General features: G+C 39.1%; 2 protein-coding genes across 5 annotated transcripts; both read right to left on the reverse strand.

Moving 5' to 3' along the window:
• Window positions 1-438: 438 nt before the first annotated feature.
• Window positions 439-5,513, reverse strand: gfral (GDNF family receptor alpha like). 2 transcript variants are annotated; one of them, XM_061285962.1, is made up of 9 exons: window positions 5,453-5,513; window positions 4,698-4,814; window positions 4,315-4,443; window positions 4,108-4,164; window positions 3,723-4,035; window positions 3,236-3,492; window positions 3,091-3,171; window positions 2,917-2,995; window positions 439-1,987 (listed from the first exon to the last, which is right to left on the reverse strand). In XM_061285962.1, exons 1-9 carry the CDS (start codon window positions 5,484-5,486, stop codon window positions 1,897-1,899), a joined length of 1,158 nt encoding a protein of 385 aa, XP_061141946.1. In that variant the 5' UTR covers window positions 5,487-5,513; the 3' UTR covers window positions 439-1,896. The 2 variants fall into 2 exon arrangements, with proteins under 2 accessions (XP_061141946.1, XP_061141947.1); XM_061285963.1 differs by having other exon boundaries at window positions 4,704-4,814; window positions 5,453-5,481.
• A 408-nt stretch (window positions 5,514-5,921) lies between these two features.
• Window positions 5,922-17,546, reverse strand: hcrtr2 (hypocretin (orexin) receptor 2). Of its 3 annotated transcripts, XM_061284653.1 has the most exons (8): window positions 14,439-14,579; window positions 13,997-14,064; window positions 12,822-13,000; window positions 12,317-12,560; window positions 11,242-11,357; window positions 10,931-11,151; window positions 10,707-10,828; window positions 5,922-10,221 (listed from the first exon to the last, which is right to left on the reverse strand). In XM_061284653.1, exons 3-8 carry the CDS (start codon window positions 12,969-12,971, stop codon window positions 10,043-10,045), a joined length of 1,032 nt encoding a protein of 343 aa, XP_061140637.1. In that variant the 5' UTR covers window positions 12,972-13,000; window positions 13,997-14,064; window positions 14,439-14,579; the 3' UTR covers window positions 5,922-10,042. The 3 variants fall into 3 exon arrangements, with proteins under 3 accessions (XP_061140637.1, XP_061140635.1, XP_061140636.1); XM_061284651.1 differs by lacking the exon at window positions 13,997-14,064 and having other exon boundaries at window positions 14,439-17,546; XM_061284652.1 differs by having other exon boundaries at window positions 13,997-14,579.
• Window positions 17,547-17,781: the final 235 nt, after the last annotated feature.

Here is a 17,781-nt window from a genome sequence, read left to right on the forward strand (position 1 = left end):
TGACCTTATTGTATTAATAGCAACACTTTCTTTGGCCATTGAGAGCCATCCTTGAGATCATTCTGGTTTGCATACTAAAATCATCTGTTGAAGGAGACATACATATGGTGGCCTTTTTCGAGGTTGCGGTTGTCTTCATATTTTACATCTCAATTACATTCATATCACGAATAATCCCAGCAGAAGGTCAGAATCAAATTCTTTTTACATAGTTGTGTCCCTGTAAAATAATAATGTATCATTTGTAGCTATAGTTTATGTTATAATGTTTGGTGACTCCATGGACATTTTACTACTAGGAACGGAAAAAAGGCTACCTTGCAACCAATACAACAAAACAGACTAAATAAATGTGTCCATCTTGGAATATATGTGTGTCTATTTACATCTTATTGTTTCGACCATTAAACGGAAATGTATCAAACTGTCTGAGAATCTGATAAAGATTATTGTGCTTAAGAAAAGTTTATAAAGCACATCTGATCAGTAATCCAAGTGATTTGTACATGCACTTTAGGGGATATAAAATATTGGATGTTTTACCATTTACATGCCTTTCATTTCTACCATGGTTGAAAGCCAGATGGTCATAATGGAATTAAAAGAGAATTAATTGGATTTCAAATTCCCTTTGAAATGAAATCAGAACCATTTGAAACAAAAACATTTATCATCTGTATAGAGATAACCCCTCAGCATTCATCTCTGAAAGCCAAGCAGGCTCATGCTCAGCGTGAAAAATTCACTCTGTGATGTAGACTGGAGACAAACAATTTTCAAATCAAACTGACTTGAAGGACAACAGCTTGGTCTCCCTTGACATGTCCTTAAATACCAAATAGCAAGCAAGGAGCACGCAATGTGTCTGAAGGTACTTCACACTGACAATACAAAAACATGACAAAGGAGCGAGCAGGTTGAGCAATGCATGGATCAATTCAAAAACAAATAATGCCTTCAAATACACTGTAAGAGATAAACAATTACGTGAGTAGCCTGTCAAGAGGGCACCAATCAAAATTTTCTGGAAAAAGAACAGCCGCTTTGTGGAAAATTGATGGAAGGGGATTGGCCAAACATCTAGGACTGGAAATAATATTCAATACGAAACTTCTATATAATGAACAAATCAAACAGAAAAATATTACGATCCCACCTCTATATTTTTCTTACTTCTTGCACTCTTAGCAGGAGTGTTCTCTTTCCAAAACCACAAGGCCTTTCTATGTATAGCATGGTTCTGCATGGGGTCGCTTGTGGACTTTTAAAGACCAGTGGTTAGCACGTCCGCCTCACATCACCTCTCAGTGTGGACTTAGCATGTTCTCCCCATGCTTGTGTGGGTTCTTTCTGGGCACTCTGGTTTCCTACCACAGTCCAAAAGAATATTATGTTTAGGTCTAAATTGCCTGGAGGCGTGAATGGTTGTCTCTATGTGCCAGTGTTGGGAGTGACAGATGAATGATCAGTCCAGAGTGTACTGCACCTCTCACCCTAACACAGCTGGGATAGACTTCAGTTTCCCCTTGACCTTGAGCAGGATAAGTAAAATAATGAATGGATATCGGAGCTCTGGGTTTCCAGCACTGCAGCTGCATCCCATCATGCAGTCAGAGCAATGTAGAGAAATGTTTGATCAAATCAGAAGGTCTGTTTCGCCTCACTTGCATCCACATCACTGTCATAAGTCACATTTGGTCAGGTTTGAAAAAGCACTGAGCACTTTTGATGTTGTTGGAGGAACCTTTAACACACCTGATAAATTCAAGGTAACTGTTTTTTTTTACATTTTACTTTTCAATGTAAGCTTACATCTTTCACACAGCAGGAGAATGGAGACAAAGAGATGAGGAAAACTCCTCTGATAGGTGTTCAGAAAATTGACTGATTTAACGTTTATGGACAATCTTGTGTAGTAACAACGCCATTACTTTTTTGAAGAGGCTGGAATCTGCTTTTGTCTGGTGTCTCGTTTCTTCTCACCACCCTATGACAAAAAGCAAGGTCAATTAAAAATCGTACTTCCTCAGTGGCATTTATGAAATCGCCTGCATAAATGACACGGCATCTATTAAGGACATGTTCAGTGGTGTCTTGATATATGATTGTCGTAATTTAAGTTTTTTTTTTGCTATCAGCCATCATTGGTCCAATTTTTTTCCTTTTACATTAATCAGGACTTTGGCATATGATTACTGAAAAAAGAGAAGCTTGACACTCATCTATGCCACTCCCAGTCAAACACACTTACTTGAGATAGAATGGATAGATGAAAGAAAATTGTACCAAATTTGTCTCATCATAGTAGGAATGAACAGAGGCCATGAAGGCTTGAAATGTAAAGAAAATGCCGAATGCTCTTCTTCAAGACTGTATTTTGTGACACTTTACATTATTTCAAGCTTGAAAGATAAGAAGAACATTTTATATATTGTCACTTCCATGACTTAGTTCCTGGCTTCCTTGCCGGAACAAATAGTGAGTGAAAGCATGAGAATGCTGTAGTGCCTTTGAATTATGAGCCTTCGAATCTTGGGGAAAATGGGGAAAACAATCAGAAAAGCTTTAGAGGAAAGGTGGATTTATTTACTCTAAATTTAATGATATGTCTTGTACTTTTAAAACATATTTTGCCACATACTGTCAACTGAAAATGTTATTAAATGTGCGGAGGGCTCAGGTAACAACAAATCACAGCTTTCAAGCATCACATGACCAAACCCAGAAAACAGCTGTTAAGGTTCTTAACGCTTGTGCATCCATAAAGATTTTATGATGACGATAATTTGAATTTGGAGCAAATGAATGCACTTTACATTATTTGATAGAGGGGTATTATTTGGAACTGTGGAAGTAAGCCCATTAATTGTTTGACTTTGGAAGTTCCATTTGCATGCCGGTAATTCATGGACTCACCGTCTTTTAAGAAAAACAGCCACAGTCACCACAAGAATTCCCCCCAGCAGTGTAGCTACACAGCTATAGAGTACATAACCTGATGAGACACATAAGACATGCAGCAATTAAATTCAGAACAAAAACAAGTACATGAGAAAGTAGCGAAGTGGAGTGTTAAACGCTTGCATTTACCAGATAGCCCGCTCTGACCTTCATCAGTTTCACTGATTGGGGGAGGAGTAGAGGGACCATTATCCCTCATCCAATGGGTGTCTTAAAATAGATATAAGCACTCTTGTAAGCTAGTCCATATACAATAAGTGCATCTTTTACTTACTGAAGTGTGATCTGTTGTGTAGCACATCATGAACCATACTGCATGTGTAGAGATCGGCACCATGTACTTGTTCGCACGTGCACGGATGGTGCAGTGTCGTTCCCAACGTGGCCACAAAGGCTTTTCTGCAGTCCAATTCTCTTCCAAGAATGAGTGCTGGATTCATGAGGTGCAAACATTCACTTTGAAGAGTAACCTCACTGCAAGAAGACTCCTCGGAGGTCCAGCACTTGTTTTGAAAACTTTTTAGCAATTCTCTGCAAGACAAATATAAGCATGGAATGACACCAAAGCCGTAAAGGTCAAGCACAATTTATTTCCTCCCTCGGAAAAAAAATGAAACATGAAAATGAAACTATGTCTAAAAAAAACAAAGTCAACAACACATATGAAGTGACAGCAAAAGGAGTGGACATTAACTATTTGTTGTACATTTAAACAAAAGCATCTATGATGTGGTATAACAAAAATATTCGCAACTGTATACCTGCAATGCTGCTCCTCCAAACAGCGTCTCACAGCCTCCTGACAGATCCAAAGTTGGTCCCCACAAGTGTTGCCATGTATTGCTGCTTTCATTTCTAGGCAGCTTACATCTGGTGGATCACACTCGCACATTACCAGCCTCTCGGCTAAGTCGTATGGCACACTACTGTAGAAACGTCGCATTTCTTGCCCACAGCTGTCATGGTCACACTGAGCCTCCATGCAAGTCTGAAGGACAGGTGCCAAATGCTTGTTGCACATGGAGTCACTCAAGCAAAATCTTATTTGGTGCGTGCATGATCGAGCAGCATCCTCTACAAAAAGAAAGACATCATTTCTTTAACAGACGTGAATGTCACATAAACACAACATAAAAACACAACTACCAAATTCTCTGAAACTGCTTGATTGCCAGTCAGCCGGTGTGCTTCTCTTGTGTGGAGCTACAGTACAAATAACAATGAGACTAATTAGTTCCATCCAATTCTATGAAAGCCTGTTATTCCGGGAGCTAATTTGTACCACAAAAGCCTTTATTCACACATGTGATCGCCTTGGGTAAACAGCAATATTGTCCGTGGCGAATACTGCACCTGGCTTTGACTTGCATTGTGCCAGCAGGTCTTCCTTCCAGGAGCACACACACCCTTGCAGCTCAGCAAATTTGTCTAATACAGCTTGGGTTGTCAGGTTACACATCTCTGACTCTTTTATTTGGCATCCTTAAAAACAGGTAGAGCAGATGTATGGAAAAACATTTTTCTTTGTGTGTACAACAGGTTCTTATGTGCCCACTACTCTTGAATACACAACAGGGAGGGGTTGAGGTCACAGCATAATGTCTATCTAGTATTGAGTTATACAGACTTTGCTCTAGGCTATAGCCCAAGCCATTCAAGCTAAGAGGCAATTTAATTAAAGAGCCCGATGTGCTGAGGTTACGGAGAAAATACAGCTATTGAAAACCGTACATTACCCTCACACAGGCTGATGAAAAGCATCTTCTGCTTTTTACTTAAAAGTGAAATGCATGTCGCACAGTCGGAGTGTGTAGTGATGCTGGCAAGGATGCAAACATGAGGAACGAGAAGTCCTAAAATGCAAAAGAAAAAAAATGTTATTCTCACAGGCAAATGTATTCATACACTGGCTAAACACTGAGTGACGATGATATTATTATTGATTATTATTTTGAGTGATGTGCACGTGCGTATTGGAACATGGACAGCTTTTTGACAAAATAATCAGTTTAATATTCATATTATTGTGCAACCAGCTGTTACTGTCTTTGAGTGCATTTTTGGCATTTCCAACTCTTTAAGTAAAATTTTAAATGCTCACATTCTAAATACTTTTTTTAAGATTGATTTATAAAAGTGTCATAGAAGCACAAATACAGTTACAGTGATAAAGCCCTCAACTATTAACAATAAGTAAAATTTGGCATGTTATCATAAATTAAAAAAAATTTTAAAACAAAATCCAGATAATTGACTTATGGCACATCTCAAGAGGCTCACATCTTACATCTTGCTTCAATCGTTCCCAGAGGGAAAATACCAATGACAAACAAAATTTACATTGAACAGAGTTTCTGGGCATATGAATAACTTTGGGCTTGCCAAAATTGTTACAAATTATTACAAGCACATACTCTTCAACTTTTCAACATCATCTTAATGCAATAAATAATAGCTGCTCCCATGATAAAGATGAATGAGATAGACTCACCAAGAAAGAGAGCATGCACATGTTTTCTCTGCATGGTGGCTGACAAATACAGCACTGCTTTAAGCTGCTGTTGCTGCCTTTTTTTTTAAAGCTAGGATACACGCCCACATTGAGTACAAATGCATTTACAGAGAGCCTGCACCTTGCACAATATAAATAATAAATATATAGTATTCCCTTGCGGGCCTTTCCCCTCAAATCCATGATAGGGCAAGTAGCATACATTAAATAAACACCCCAAGGCTAATTAACCTATTAATTTATTCAAGGTCTCATTTTGGTCTCATGTAGAGCATTCCTATATGAGAATATTTCAAATGCCCCTGTTTCACAGAAAATATAAAAGCAGCTGAATAGCACAGGTTTAAAAAAGAAGAAAGACTGAAAGACAAAAAAAGAGAAAGAAAAACATATAAAGGGATGCTCTTGTAGCATTACTTATGGTTGTTCTGAAGAACTGGGTCAGATATCAGTCAGATCAAAAGGAATGCTTTTATTCAGCCACTTTTCAAGTCGAAAATAAATAAATAACATGTTCACCAAATTGCATTACATCCATTTTGATGGAACAACATTTTTACATATACGTACACCATGTGCATTAGAATACATCCTGTAAAGAGGAAAAAAAATATTATGTGACTAACATCAGGTTGATATGAGATCAGTTTTTCTAGATATGTGTTCCATCTCATATCTATGGAACCCCAGTCTCACCAGTAAAAAAAAAAAAATAATCCACCAGCATTGTCTAATTCCGTACTTATCTGAGCTAGAAGAGAAAGTGATGCCAGCAAAACGTGCCATGTTTGATAAAGAACATTTCTTTCCATGAGCTTTAGAACATTTACTTCTTGCGTGCATCACAAATGACATCCTTCAAAGTCACTTTTCACTGTTTCATGAGAGGTTTTTACAGTGTGATGATTTGAACCCAAAACTTTTTCTCCACTAAGAAAAGCAGGATCTTAAATAACAAGATCAATCCACTGCTGAATTAGGATACCTCCCAAAAAAAAAGGCCCCGGTGGATTTAAAAACATGTTTAGTGAAATGTGCTTTGTAATATGCTGTGCTAGATGACAAAGAAGTCCTTACAATTTCCCTTTCCATAATTTATTTTGTACCTAACATGAACCTTCTAAAGGAATTTACCACTTGCCAGGCCCATCGTCATCTTTTCATAGATAAAATAAAATTTTTGGGGAGGGCAGCGGTTAAATAAAAAAAAAATGGTTTCATAGAACTGTACAGACATTTGGCAAGTCCTAATTGCAAGCAAAACAAGTGTTCACTAAGTAAGACAACGGCATAAGCTAGTTTACAAAAAGTGCAAAGCAGTACAAATCATCTCTTTTTTGGTACCATTAACAACAATGACATCACAATAATAAAGTCAGCAAGCTTGTGGACGTAGAATCTACAGAAATTCCTTTAAACACCCTGTGTAAGAATATCAAATTAAAGACTGAAAAAACCTTAAAACATTCACCTTAACAAATCATACTTAATTCATAGCATGAGTAAGTATGTCCAAACTTTTTTACTTTTTATTTTCAACGAACAAAAGAATCGGCAAGCAAGGTTCCAAATTGCAATCCAAGATTAGAATCCAAGACTTTAAAGATAATTCGTACCTACTAATGCAAATTTCCAATTATAGTTTGTAATTGCAGTCCACCAAAGATGTTTGAGGCAACTCACATTAATCCACAAAGAGCTGCTAATCAGCAATTTGGTTCAAGGACTATCATTTGAATTATGTCATAGAAATTTACCTATCGATTTAAAATAAAAACCGAATGAAATCCAATATGAATTGATTTCATCGAGGTAGATGCGTCTGATGTGTCATGTCTGTTTTTCATCACTTAAAGTTTTTTTCCATCTTATTTTATATAATCCGTAAAGTGAGTGTGTCTATAAAATAGAGGGCAATATTTGTCCCCAATAGAGCCCCAAACCTGCTGATGATCTTACACTATTTGTTCTGATTAGTGATGTGCATTCCAGTTTTTTTAAGTGAATTGAATCTTTAGAACCCCAACTGAACGGATCTGTGAGTGAACGAGTCAGTGAGTGAGTGATTTGCATCTCCAGTTCCAGTTCATCGCGAGAATGGATCAGTGAGGGAATAAATCCTGACTTTCCCGTTCGCGAACGAATCAATGGGTGAACTGCCTCCCCGTGCATCAACGGATCAGTCAGTAAAGGTGTTGCGTCTTCCTCCTGGCGTGAACTATGTAAGCCAGAATGTCGATTTGTTGTGTTTTATTTCTTGTTTTTATATTCACCAATTAAAACATAAAAATCAGACATTTGGTTAATTACTTTATATGACAATTCGTGTTTTACGTTGTTATATGAGTTGGTGTCCCCCAAAATAACAAATGTTGGCATAACGGGTTTTTTTTCAACCTTTTATTCAAACACAAACACATTTGGTATAATAACATGATCAACTAAAATAAGTAAATGAATAAATAAGAAAGTGTAGCGAATGATTCGGTGAACAATTCTTTTGACCAAGTCTTTCTAGTGAACCGATTCTAAAGATTCAGTTCAATTTAAACTGGAATGCACGTCACTAGTACAAAAGAAGGCCTACAGCTATGAGGTTCCAGGTCGAAATAGCTGACTGGTTAGTGACACGGGCTCTCGCTCGGTAAGAACCAGTTTCAAGTCCAGGTGTGAGCATATACCTGTATCTGCTTTTAGAATTGGAACCTTGCTTTGTATGCAAACAATTGGAAGTTTTTATGTGTAAATATATCAAGTGGCCCCGCCCCCAAGTTGGCGGAGCAAACCAACGGACATATTGGAAACATATTGGAACGCGTCCCCGAGGACTAGATCTTGACACCTGTGACCTTTGACCATGATATTTCCCTAATAAAGTGGCCTGTTATTGGGTACACTTGAAAATGGCGGTGTACCTAATGGGGTGTCTGTGTGATTCCCTCGTTAAGTGCACCTGCGTGAAAGGTTTTAGCTCCTGCAGAACGTGAAAGGAGCTAAAACTTTTCACGCAGGTGCGCTTAACGAGGGTCACGTGGAAAACATATTGGAACGCGGCCCCGAGGACTAGAGCTTGACACCTCTGACCTTTGACCATATTTCCCTAATAAAGTGGCCTGTTATTGGGTACACTTGAAAATGGCGGTGTACCTAATGGGGTGTCTGTGTGATTCCCTCGTTAAGTGCACCTGCGTGAAAAGTTTTAGCTCCTGCAGAACGTGAAAGGAGCTAAAACTTTTCACGCAGGTGCGCTTAACGAGGCTCACGTGGAAAACATATTGGAACGCGGCCCCGAGGACTAGAGCTTGACACCTGTGACCTTTGACCATGATATTTCCCTAATAAAGTGGCCTGTTATTGGGTACACTTGAAAATGGCGGTGTACCTAATGGAGTGTCTGTGTGATTCCCTCGTTAAATGCACCTGCGTGAAAAGTTTTAGCTCCTGCAGAACGTGAAAGGAGCTAAAACTTTTCACGCAGGTGCGCTTAACGAGGGTCACTTGGAAAACATATTGGAACGCGGCCCCGAGGACTAGAGCTTGACACCTGTGACCTTTGACCATGATATTTCCCTAATAAAGTGGCCTGTTATTAGGTACACCTGAAAATGGCGGTGTACCTAATAGAGTGTCCGAATGACTAGTTAGCGGAGCAAATCAATGGATCATTGATTGATCATTAGCCACCTTATGTATTTACACATAAATACTTGCACTTGTTTGCATATGCATACAAAGAGAGGTTCCAATTCTAAAAATACAATTAGCCATATGTTCACAACTGGGATCGAACCAAGGTCTTTCCAAGCAAGAGCACACGTCATTAACCAGTCGGCTATTTCAACCTGGCAGGCCTTGGCCGTATGCACTCTTTTGTACTAGTAATGTGCATCCCAGTTCATAAGTGAACTGAATCTTTAGAATCAGTTCACTCAAAAGATTTGTTCAAAATAATCGTTCACCAAATCATTTGCTGCACTTTCTTATTTATTCATTTATTTATTTTAGTGGATGGTGTTATTATGCCGAATGTGTTTGTGTTTGTCATATAACGCATTTAACCAAATGTCAGATTTTTATGTTTTAATTAGCAAATATAAAAACAAGGAATAAAACACCGGACAAGTTTTAACATAAATGTTTATTTAAAAATAATTCTCCCCGTTTTTGCATAACGGCGCATCCCTTCATGCAATAAAGTTTGCCATTAGCTTGGAGAAAAGGTGCATAAAAAGCCAGGGAAAGCCAGGATTCGTTCCCTCACTGATCCGTTCTCGCGGTGAACTGGAAATGCAAATCACTCAGTGAGTGATTCACTCAGTGACTGATTTGTTCACTCACAGATTCGTTCATTGGTGAACGGGAAATGCAATTCACGATTCGTTCGTGAACGGGAAGTTACGTCATTTCCTTCTTCGTTTTGTTTTACGGCGAGGTGGCACCAGCTTCAATGCGCATTACCGACACTTACTGGTTGAAGTCATATGAAGTGAAAAAAGAACCAATCACTTTAGGAAGTGATTCGTTCACTCTCACTCACTGAAAACAAATTTGTTCTTTTGAACAAATCGTTCACTCACGAGCCAACACTAGTTCTGATATGTGTGACACATTGTCCATGTTGTGAATGTGAGTGGAAAGCGACTTTCGACTGTCGGTGCTCATTCGGGTGCTTATTCTCTTCGGTCTCTCTTGGCCTTGACCGTGACAATGGCAAGAAAAAGCTGCTTTGAACTCCTCACGGAACTTCCCTAAGAAAGACCATGAGACATGATCAAACATGATGTTTTGAAAGACACTATTTGTTCCATCAATTATTCTTGATGACTTTATGGCAAATTCACTTGAAACTGAAAATAATGGTGATGAGAAAAGAAGCATTAAAAATCAGTTTAAAGACATAAAAACTGAATATTAATTTCCAATAAAATTTGAAAATGAGACCATCATTTCTATTCTTTGCCACCATCTTGGGTATGTTTGATAATTGGACTTTACATGTGAAATTAGAATCAATCAATCGGTAACATGGATCAATTTTAATACAGTTAATATTAAAGCAATACAAGTCAAATGAAATCATCAATATTTCACTACTCATGCTTTTGGTTTGTTGGTGTGATTTTTTTTAAATGTAAAATGGGTGCCTTGGTTCAATTAGGGTTGGAAAACACTGCACTAGAGGGCACCAGGGAGCTAGTGCTCAAGCGGTCCACGAGGCGTGTGAAAAACTCACCACTGAGGAAATTGTAGATGATGGGATTGAGTGCGCTATTGGCATATATGAGCCAGTGTGAGAAAGTAAACCAAGCATACACTGTCTCTCGGTCACTCGTGTTCTTGAAGGTCCCAAAGACTCTGCAGATAACAATAGCAATAAAAGAATGAGACATTTTTGCTTATTTTGAGTCACCAAGATGAGCTTGTGTTGATATATTTCTCAACAGAAATGACTGATACCTTTTCATCACATTGAGTACGCTGATTGGCAGGTAGCACAGGGCAAACACAAAGAGCACCACTATGAGCATACGAGCCGTTTTGCGCCGCGCCCGGATCTGTTTGATCTCAGCACAGACGGTACTAGTCTTGACCCGCACGGACTCTCCTGGGCCTGCAGCTGCCGCTGAGCACTGCATGGTCCTCCACTTCCTCTGCAGCATTGACGTGCTGCCAGGAATCTGTCAAACACAGATACAATAAACGTAAAGTATATTACATGGCTCAGAAAAGTGTGGCAGAAGCTCAATTTGGGGGCGGAATCCAATCACCTGTTGACACCACAACTTGTGACAGATCTGGATGTAGGCCAGCACCATGAGACACAATGGTGCAAAGTATGTGACAATAAAGAAACAGCTGTGATACACCTTGGGGTAGATCTCAGCTGAAAGAAGAGACAAAAAGCACATCACTAACTTGACTTTGAGAAATCGGCTAGTCGATGTGTTGCACATTAAAGAAATCAAAAACAGATTGAATTTTCAACTAAAAAACAATTTTTAACAAATGTCACATCAATTAAACTATTTGTAAGCTTGTCAGTATGTAAAGTGCCTGTGACGGGAAACACAAACAACCCTGCATAAAATAAGATGAGGCTTCAAAATCGTGCAAAATGAAAACCTCATTTTTGCTGTGGACTTGTGAGTTGTTAAAACTCTGAAAGATAAATGCTTCTTCATCTGGCAACATCTACCGACACATTTCACATGTTTGAGGCATAAAAATAGTAGCTGCAATATATCCCACAGGGTCATTCCTGAATTTCCTACGTCGTGACAAAAGACGCTAGAAAACAACTATGTCACCAGCTCACAGATTTCACAGTTATTAGGAACACCTTTGTTGATTTTGCTGGCCCACCCTTCTCCTCTCCAGCTTCGCACTTCTTCCTCCCACATAGTAACAGAATGTCATCTTTTGGGTGTCAGGCGTATAATGAATCACTGTAGCGGTTGATCAATATCTAAACAATATCTCTTGATGTAGCTGAGTCTGCGAAACTGTTCTGGTCCTTTTTAAACCTTCATTAATCTTTAAATAAATAGGTTTCACTTGTACTTTGACACCTGCTACATCAGTTAGCTGCTTTTACATGATAAAAGATTTCGACAATATTTCTTCAGAGTTGTGGTTCACCGTATTTGTTCGTGCATCTGATTTGAAGTATTTAAATTAAGATTATAATTTATAATCATCTTGATTTAAGATCCGGATTTGACTCTGACGTTTCAGTGTGGAGTTTATTGCATTCTCCTATTTTTGTTTTATTGATTTCATGTCTTCCAGTGTCAACTATAACCCAAAAAAAACAAAAGATGGATAGATTGGTCCGTCACACACCTTCCCAGTGTTCATCGCACACGGTGAACAAACTAGTTTTGTTTTGGAGAGCTGGCACCAGACTGCTGCTCTCCATCACGATGGCTTGAGGTATCATGATGATGCATGACACCATCCAGATGATAACAATGCTCTTGCAAGCTCTCTTGGCTGTGCTTTTGAACATCAGTGGGTGGCAGATGGCGTACCAGCGGTCTTGCGCAATGCAGCTCAGTGTCAGGACTGACACCGAGACGGAGATGGTCTAAAAAGTAAGCCAGGGAACATCAGACAAGTCAACCACAATTCATAATCTCAAACTAAGACAATGTTGTGGTTGTATTTTGTCACATGAACAGCTAACAGAGATTTAAGATTAATTTTGAGTCTTGTTGATTGTTATTACGGTCATTGGTGACCTGAAAGCAATTCTTGCTGACTGGGCAAAGGCAGGGTATACAAATGCCAACAACACATCTTGAGTATAGTTTTAGAGCTCATCCGCCTTCATGAGTTGGTCTCTTACCTGCAGATACGGCACAACTTTGCAAAGCGTCTGTCCAAAGAACCATGTCTCCGTGATGTCAACTACTAGACTTGCAGGAAGGCAGATGATGGTCACCAAGACATCAGCGAATGAGAGGTTCACTATGAAATAGTTGGTCACAGTACGCATGTGGCGGTTTTTCCATACTGCAAAACAAACTGAAAGAAAGAAAATGCCCAATTGGAGCAATGTCCAAGACGGGCGATCGCATTGGAAAATGTTATTTCTAAAGTGCATCAATTTGTAATATTGAACTGAGCATTGGACTGCTTGGATGACATTTAGAATGAGAATTAAGAATTAAGTATTTTCTCAGCGGTTAGTCAAAAATGTTACAGAAAAACTCTGTCACAAATTATTCCAAATATAATTACGCTCATTGGTAAAGGTTATATTTGGAAAATCAATGATGGTTTTCAGACTTTCAGTACAAGTCTGCTTTTTAGCCCAACCCAGTTGAAACTGGATGTCTCTTTCGTGTAGTCTGAACGATCACAAAGCAGATTTTTTTGAAAAACGGATTAAAACCACGTTCTGGAGGAAGTTTCATGTTGCATTTGAACAGGATGCATCTCAGTCTGACCAGCTCCATACACACTAATCCATTATGACTGACTGTTACATCAGTCCACCCAATGCACCAGAAGAGACAGCACCAATCAAAAATGAAGCACACTAATTAAATTGAAAACAGTAATGCCTGGACAGACGAGGGAACGTCTCAGATTTTCTCCGCCTCAACTTGGCATTGACATTGACATAGTACTTCGGTGAGAAACCTTCATGTTTTGCAATTTTATGACGTCAAACACTACATGTGCTAAATGACCCATCATTGTTGTCACAACAGCCTATCAGATGGGTCATTACTGTGGCCCAGTCTGAACAAGACAAGATTCTATTTGGACACTTGCTTCATAAAAGAAAAAAATGTGGCACTAAGTCAGAAATGAAAAAGAGTAGGGTAAAAAAAAGAAAGCCCTTGAGAACTATTGTGACACTGTGGCACAACACAATGCACACTCCAAGAAATTAACAAACTGCCGCTTGTAGATCTTATAATATGTCGTGCAGAGAGAGAGACCACCCAGGAGACAAACTGCTAATGAAAAGCAAAGTGGTCGTGTATGAATGGGTTAACTCGAAAAACCTACCGTATGGTCTCTCTTGATGAATGACATCTCAACCTTAACAGGGCTGCTTTATTGATGCAAAAGTCACCCTTGATGACAACAAATGTTTGAATATGAATGAGTAAACAGCAAGGACAAGAAATAAAAACTGTTTAAACCCAAAGGTAATGTTCATGTATTGTACTCACCACTCACTAATCACAGCATAGATACACCCACACAGGCGAATGAGATGCAATTGTGAAAAATTCAGTTCATGCATATGTATACATATCAATGCGATCAATAACTAAGCATTCAAATTAGTGCTGCTGCATTCTGGGATACACATATTTTAAATCAATGCTTTTTTTTTCCAGTTTGCCTTGAGTTCTCATTCCACTTCAGTCAAATATTCATTTGCAAGCACATTATTCTATCAAATTGGGCAAATTCAAAAAGAGAAAGAAAAGAGAAAACTCACCGAGCGAGTTGCCGATGAGTGACACGAAGAACACAAAGATGTAAGCCACAATTAGAACCCACTCGTAATGCTTGGGGTGCAAATACTCCGTCCAGATGTAGCGTACAAGTTCATCATCATCCACGGTGGAGTGTGACTCGGTGCTGTTGACCCCATGTGCAGAAAAACACCCCTCACATGTTAAGTCCCCGGTGGCCCCTGACATGATAATAATTGTGTTTCTGTAGGATATTCCTGCTTTTTCTTCTGGTTGCTTGGGTTGCGTCCGCCGTCTAATCGAATATTGACAGTCTTAGTGTAGATGCTGCCAGTGCAGACTGCCAACAGGTACTGCTGAGCTCACTAAGTGAGAGTCAAGCTTAGTGCTCATCTCTCTCTCTCGCTCGCTCTCTCTCTGGCTCTCTCTCTCTTTATCGCTCTCTCACTCTCTCTTGCGCCTGGGGGCCACAAGTACCCCGGCAATACGCAGCAGATAAGCCAATGTCCACCGGACCAGATGTAGCGTACAAGTTCATCATCATCCACGGTGGAGTGTGACTCGGTGCTGTTGACCCCATGTGCAGAAAAACACCCCTCACACGTTAAGTCCCCGGTGGCCCCTGACATGATAATAATTGTGTTTCTGTATGATAGTCCTGCTTTTTCTTCTGGCTGCTTGGGTTGCGTCCGCCGTCTAATCGAATATTGACAGTCTTAGTGTAGATGCTGCCAGTGCAGACTGCCAACAGGTACTGCTGAGCTCACTAAGTGAGAGTCAAGCTTAGTGCTCATCTCTCTCTCTCTCTCTCTGGCTCTCTCTCTCGCTCTCTTTCTCGCTCTCGCTCTCTCACTCTCTCTTGCGCCTGGGGGCCACAAGTACCCCAGCAATACGCAGCAGATAAGCCAATGTCCACCGGACTTAATCACTGACTCACTGACACCAGGGGGAATACACAGTGATGCAACGTGACAGTGAATGTGGTGAGGTTCGTGAGTGGCGAGGCACTGACTCCTCTGGAGTCAGGTCGAAGATTCTGAAGCCAAAATGGAAGATTTGCCTTTACAGCCTTTCAATTTTAACATAAACATTCACTGTAAAGCATTTCTTTGTTAAATTATTGCCACAGGGACGCCAGTAATGTATTGTTATTTTACAATGATCCTACAGTCATTTATTTTAGCAGTATTCTACTGTATTTTGGATGACAGTACATCACGGTAGGTCTGTCTGTTCCAGGTGAAAATGAGTAGCCGGGGAAAGAAGTGGACCCTGGTGGCCCTTTTTGAGGTACAGTATTGGGGACTGATGATAAATATCTAGCGTTCCTATCTTTGTGTCATGTACTCGCCAAAACAGTGCACCTGCGATTCCCATGGTTAATTTTAATGCAATGTGATTCACATGAATTGGAATATAGATTTTCAGTCAAGTGTTCCCTGTTACTTTACGTGTGGGGTGAATATTTAACAGTATTTTACATTTTAAAAATATGCAGTAAGATACTGTTCCATTATTAATAATGTTGGAGTACAGGGATGCTCTGGCTCTCCTACCCAACCTGACTACATATCCCTGATGAAATATGATTTTCATTTCTTTTGTGACCACTCTGGTTATTTGTATTATGTCATAAAGATTCATTAACATGTTAAAGCTGCGCTGGCTTGAAATACGGAGAGCACACCACTTATTGCAAAGATTGGAGCTTACTGTTGAATATGCTTATGTACTGTGATTTTTTTTTCTTATTGTTTTTGTTTGATTGTTCTTTTAAGTAAATATTACGGTTTAATAGTGAGCTTTGTTTTACCTGCACAAGTGACACCTCATCAACTCAAAGAGATTGGGGAGCAATTTGTTTTTGTTTTGTTCTTTGCAGTTTTCAAACCTCAGGGCGATCCGTGGTAAGTAATGTAAAATTTAATGCAAAACTGTTTGTTTCTAAATTATACTGCTGACATTATGCTATTCATCTGAGGACTAGTTATTGCTGTCAAGTCTACATACTCCCAAGTGCACCAAATATATAGATTTACGTGTATGTTTTAATCATTCAAATAATAAGCAGATAACAAGCTTGAGAGGTGCAGAGTTGCTTCTGAATATGAGACGATGCAAGAAAAAAACAAAAATAACTGCCTCAAGTGATGCCATCATTTCATGTTTCACCTTCACTGTGACATTTTAGGCTCTTTATCATGATAGAATTGCTTTTGCCTTACCTCATATTTTGCAAAAAGGGCTGCCTTGCAATTTTAATAACAATCATCGCCAGACATCTGGCATATACGTTATCATTAGATATGATATAATTACCGCAGCTCAGAAATCTGCAGAAGAATAAGCTATCTGTCATCTATGTAGGTTAATTCTGTTGGATAATTGTATGCAGCATACTGTTTGATGCGTGACTCATTTCGCTCAGATTCAAAAGAGGGAAACGTAAATGCTGGAGGGAGTCACAATTTTCCATCTGTGCTACCCGCATAGGACCACACATTTCCGAGCCAGATAACAAAAATGTGAAAAAAACATAGTGCAGTTTCTACTTGCCTTTCAGGTGTGTCTTTTTAACGATTAGAAATCACACATAACGTTTGCCATATTGAAATAAAAACCACACAGAGCAGTTTTGAGTCTTCTATTTTCTGGAAGCATTGCTTGCACAAAAATATCTCAGTATACCTACGGTTAAAATTGTAAACTTATTCTAAGGTGGAGGTACACAAAAAGCCATGATATGCATCAGTCCTTTGCAAGAAAGATTGCTTAGAAATGGAATGGCACCGTTGCTATAGTCACCCAACGAATGGTTGTCCTCATCATTTTAGATAACTGCAAAAGTACAGCGCAGAATGCTCAATGAGGTTAAAAGAAAACCCTTAGAATTGCAGAAACCTCTGTTGACAAAACTGATACCTTGGAAAAATTGAACAAGGAACACCAGAGAAGAAGGGAGCGCTGTCAATAAAACCATTTCTACAGAAATCCAGCTAAATACAAAAGGTTAATATATTTTTACTTGCAAATTTAAAAAATATTTCCATAGTTCCAACACTAACTGGTTTACGCCAACACACATACACTGGAATATTCACTCCAGGTTATTGAGTGGTTTTCCCAGCCTGAAGGTTATTCGTTTGGTCTTTACCTCCACTGACTAAAAGTATCATTGAATGGACTCCCATTTACTCCTTTATCATTAATAGGTGACAGAGAAGACTCATTTCAATGTGCCTTCAGCATCTTCAATATACTTGAAAAACCTTTTCATGTCCAACCTTGTTTTGAGTATTTTAATCATTTTTTCATAAATGGAGAAATGGTCTTCTACACGTCTCCTTGAGCAAAAGAATGAAGTCA

This window comes from Syngnathus typhle, linkage group LG8, assembly GCF_033458585.1.
Source record: "Syngnathus typhle isolate RoL2023-S1 ecotype Sweden linkage group LG8, RoL_Styp_1.0, whole genome shotgun sequence".
NCBI lineage: Eukaryota > Metazoa > Chordata > Actinopteri > Syngnathiformes > Syngnathidae > Syngnathus > Syngnathus typhle.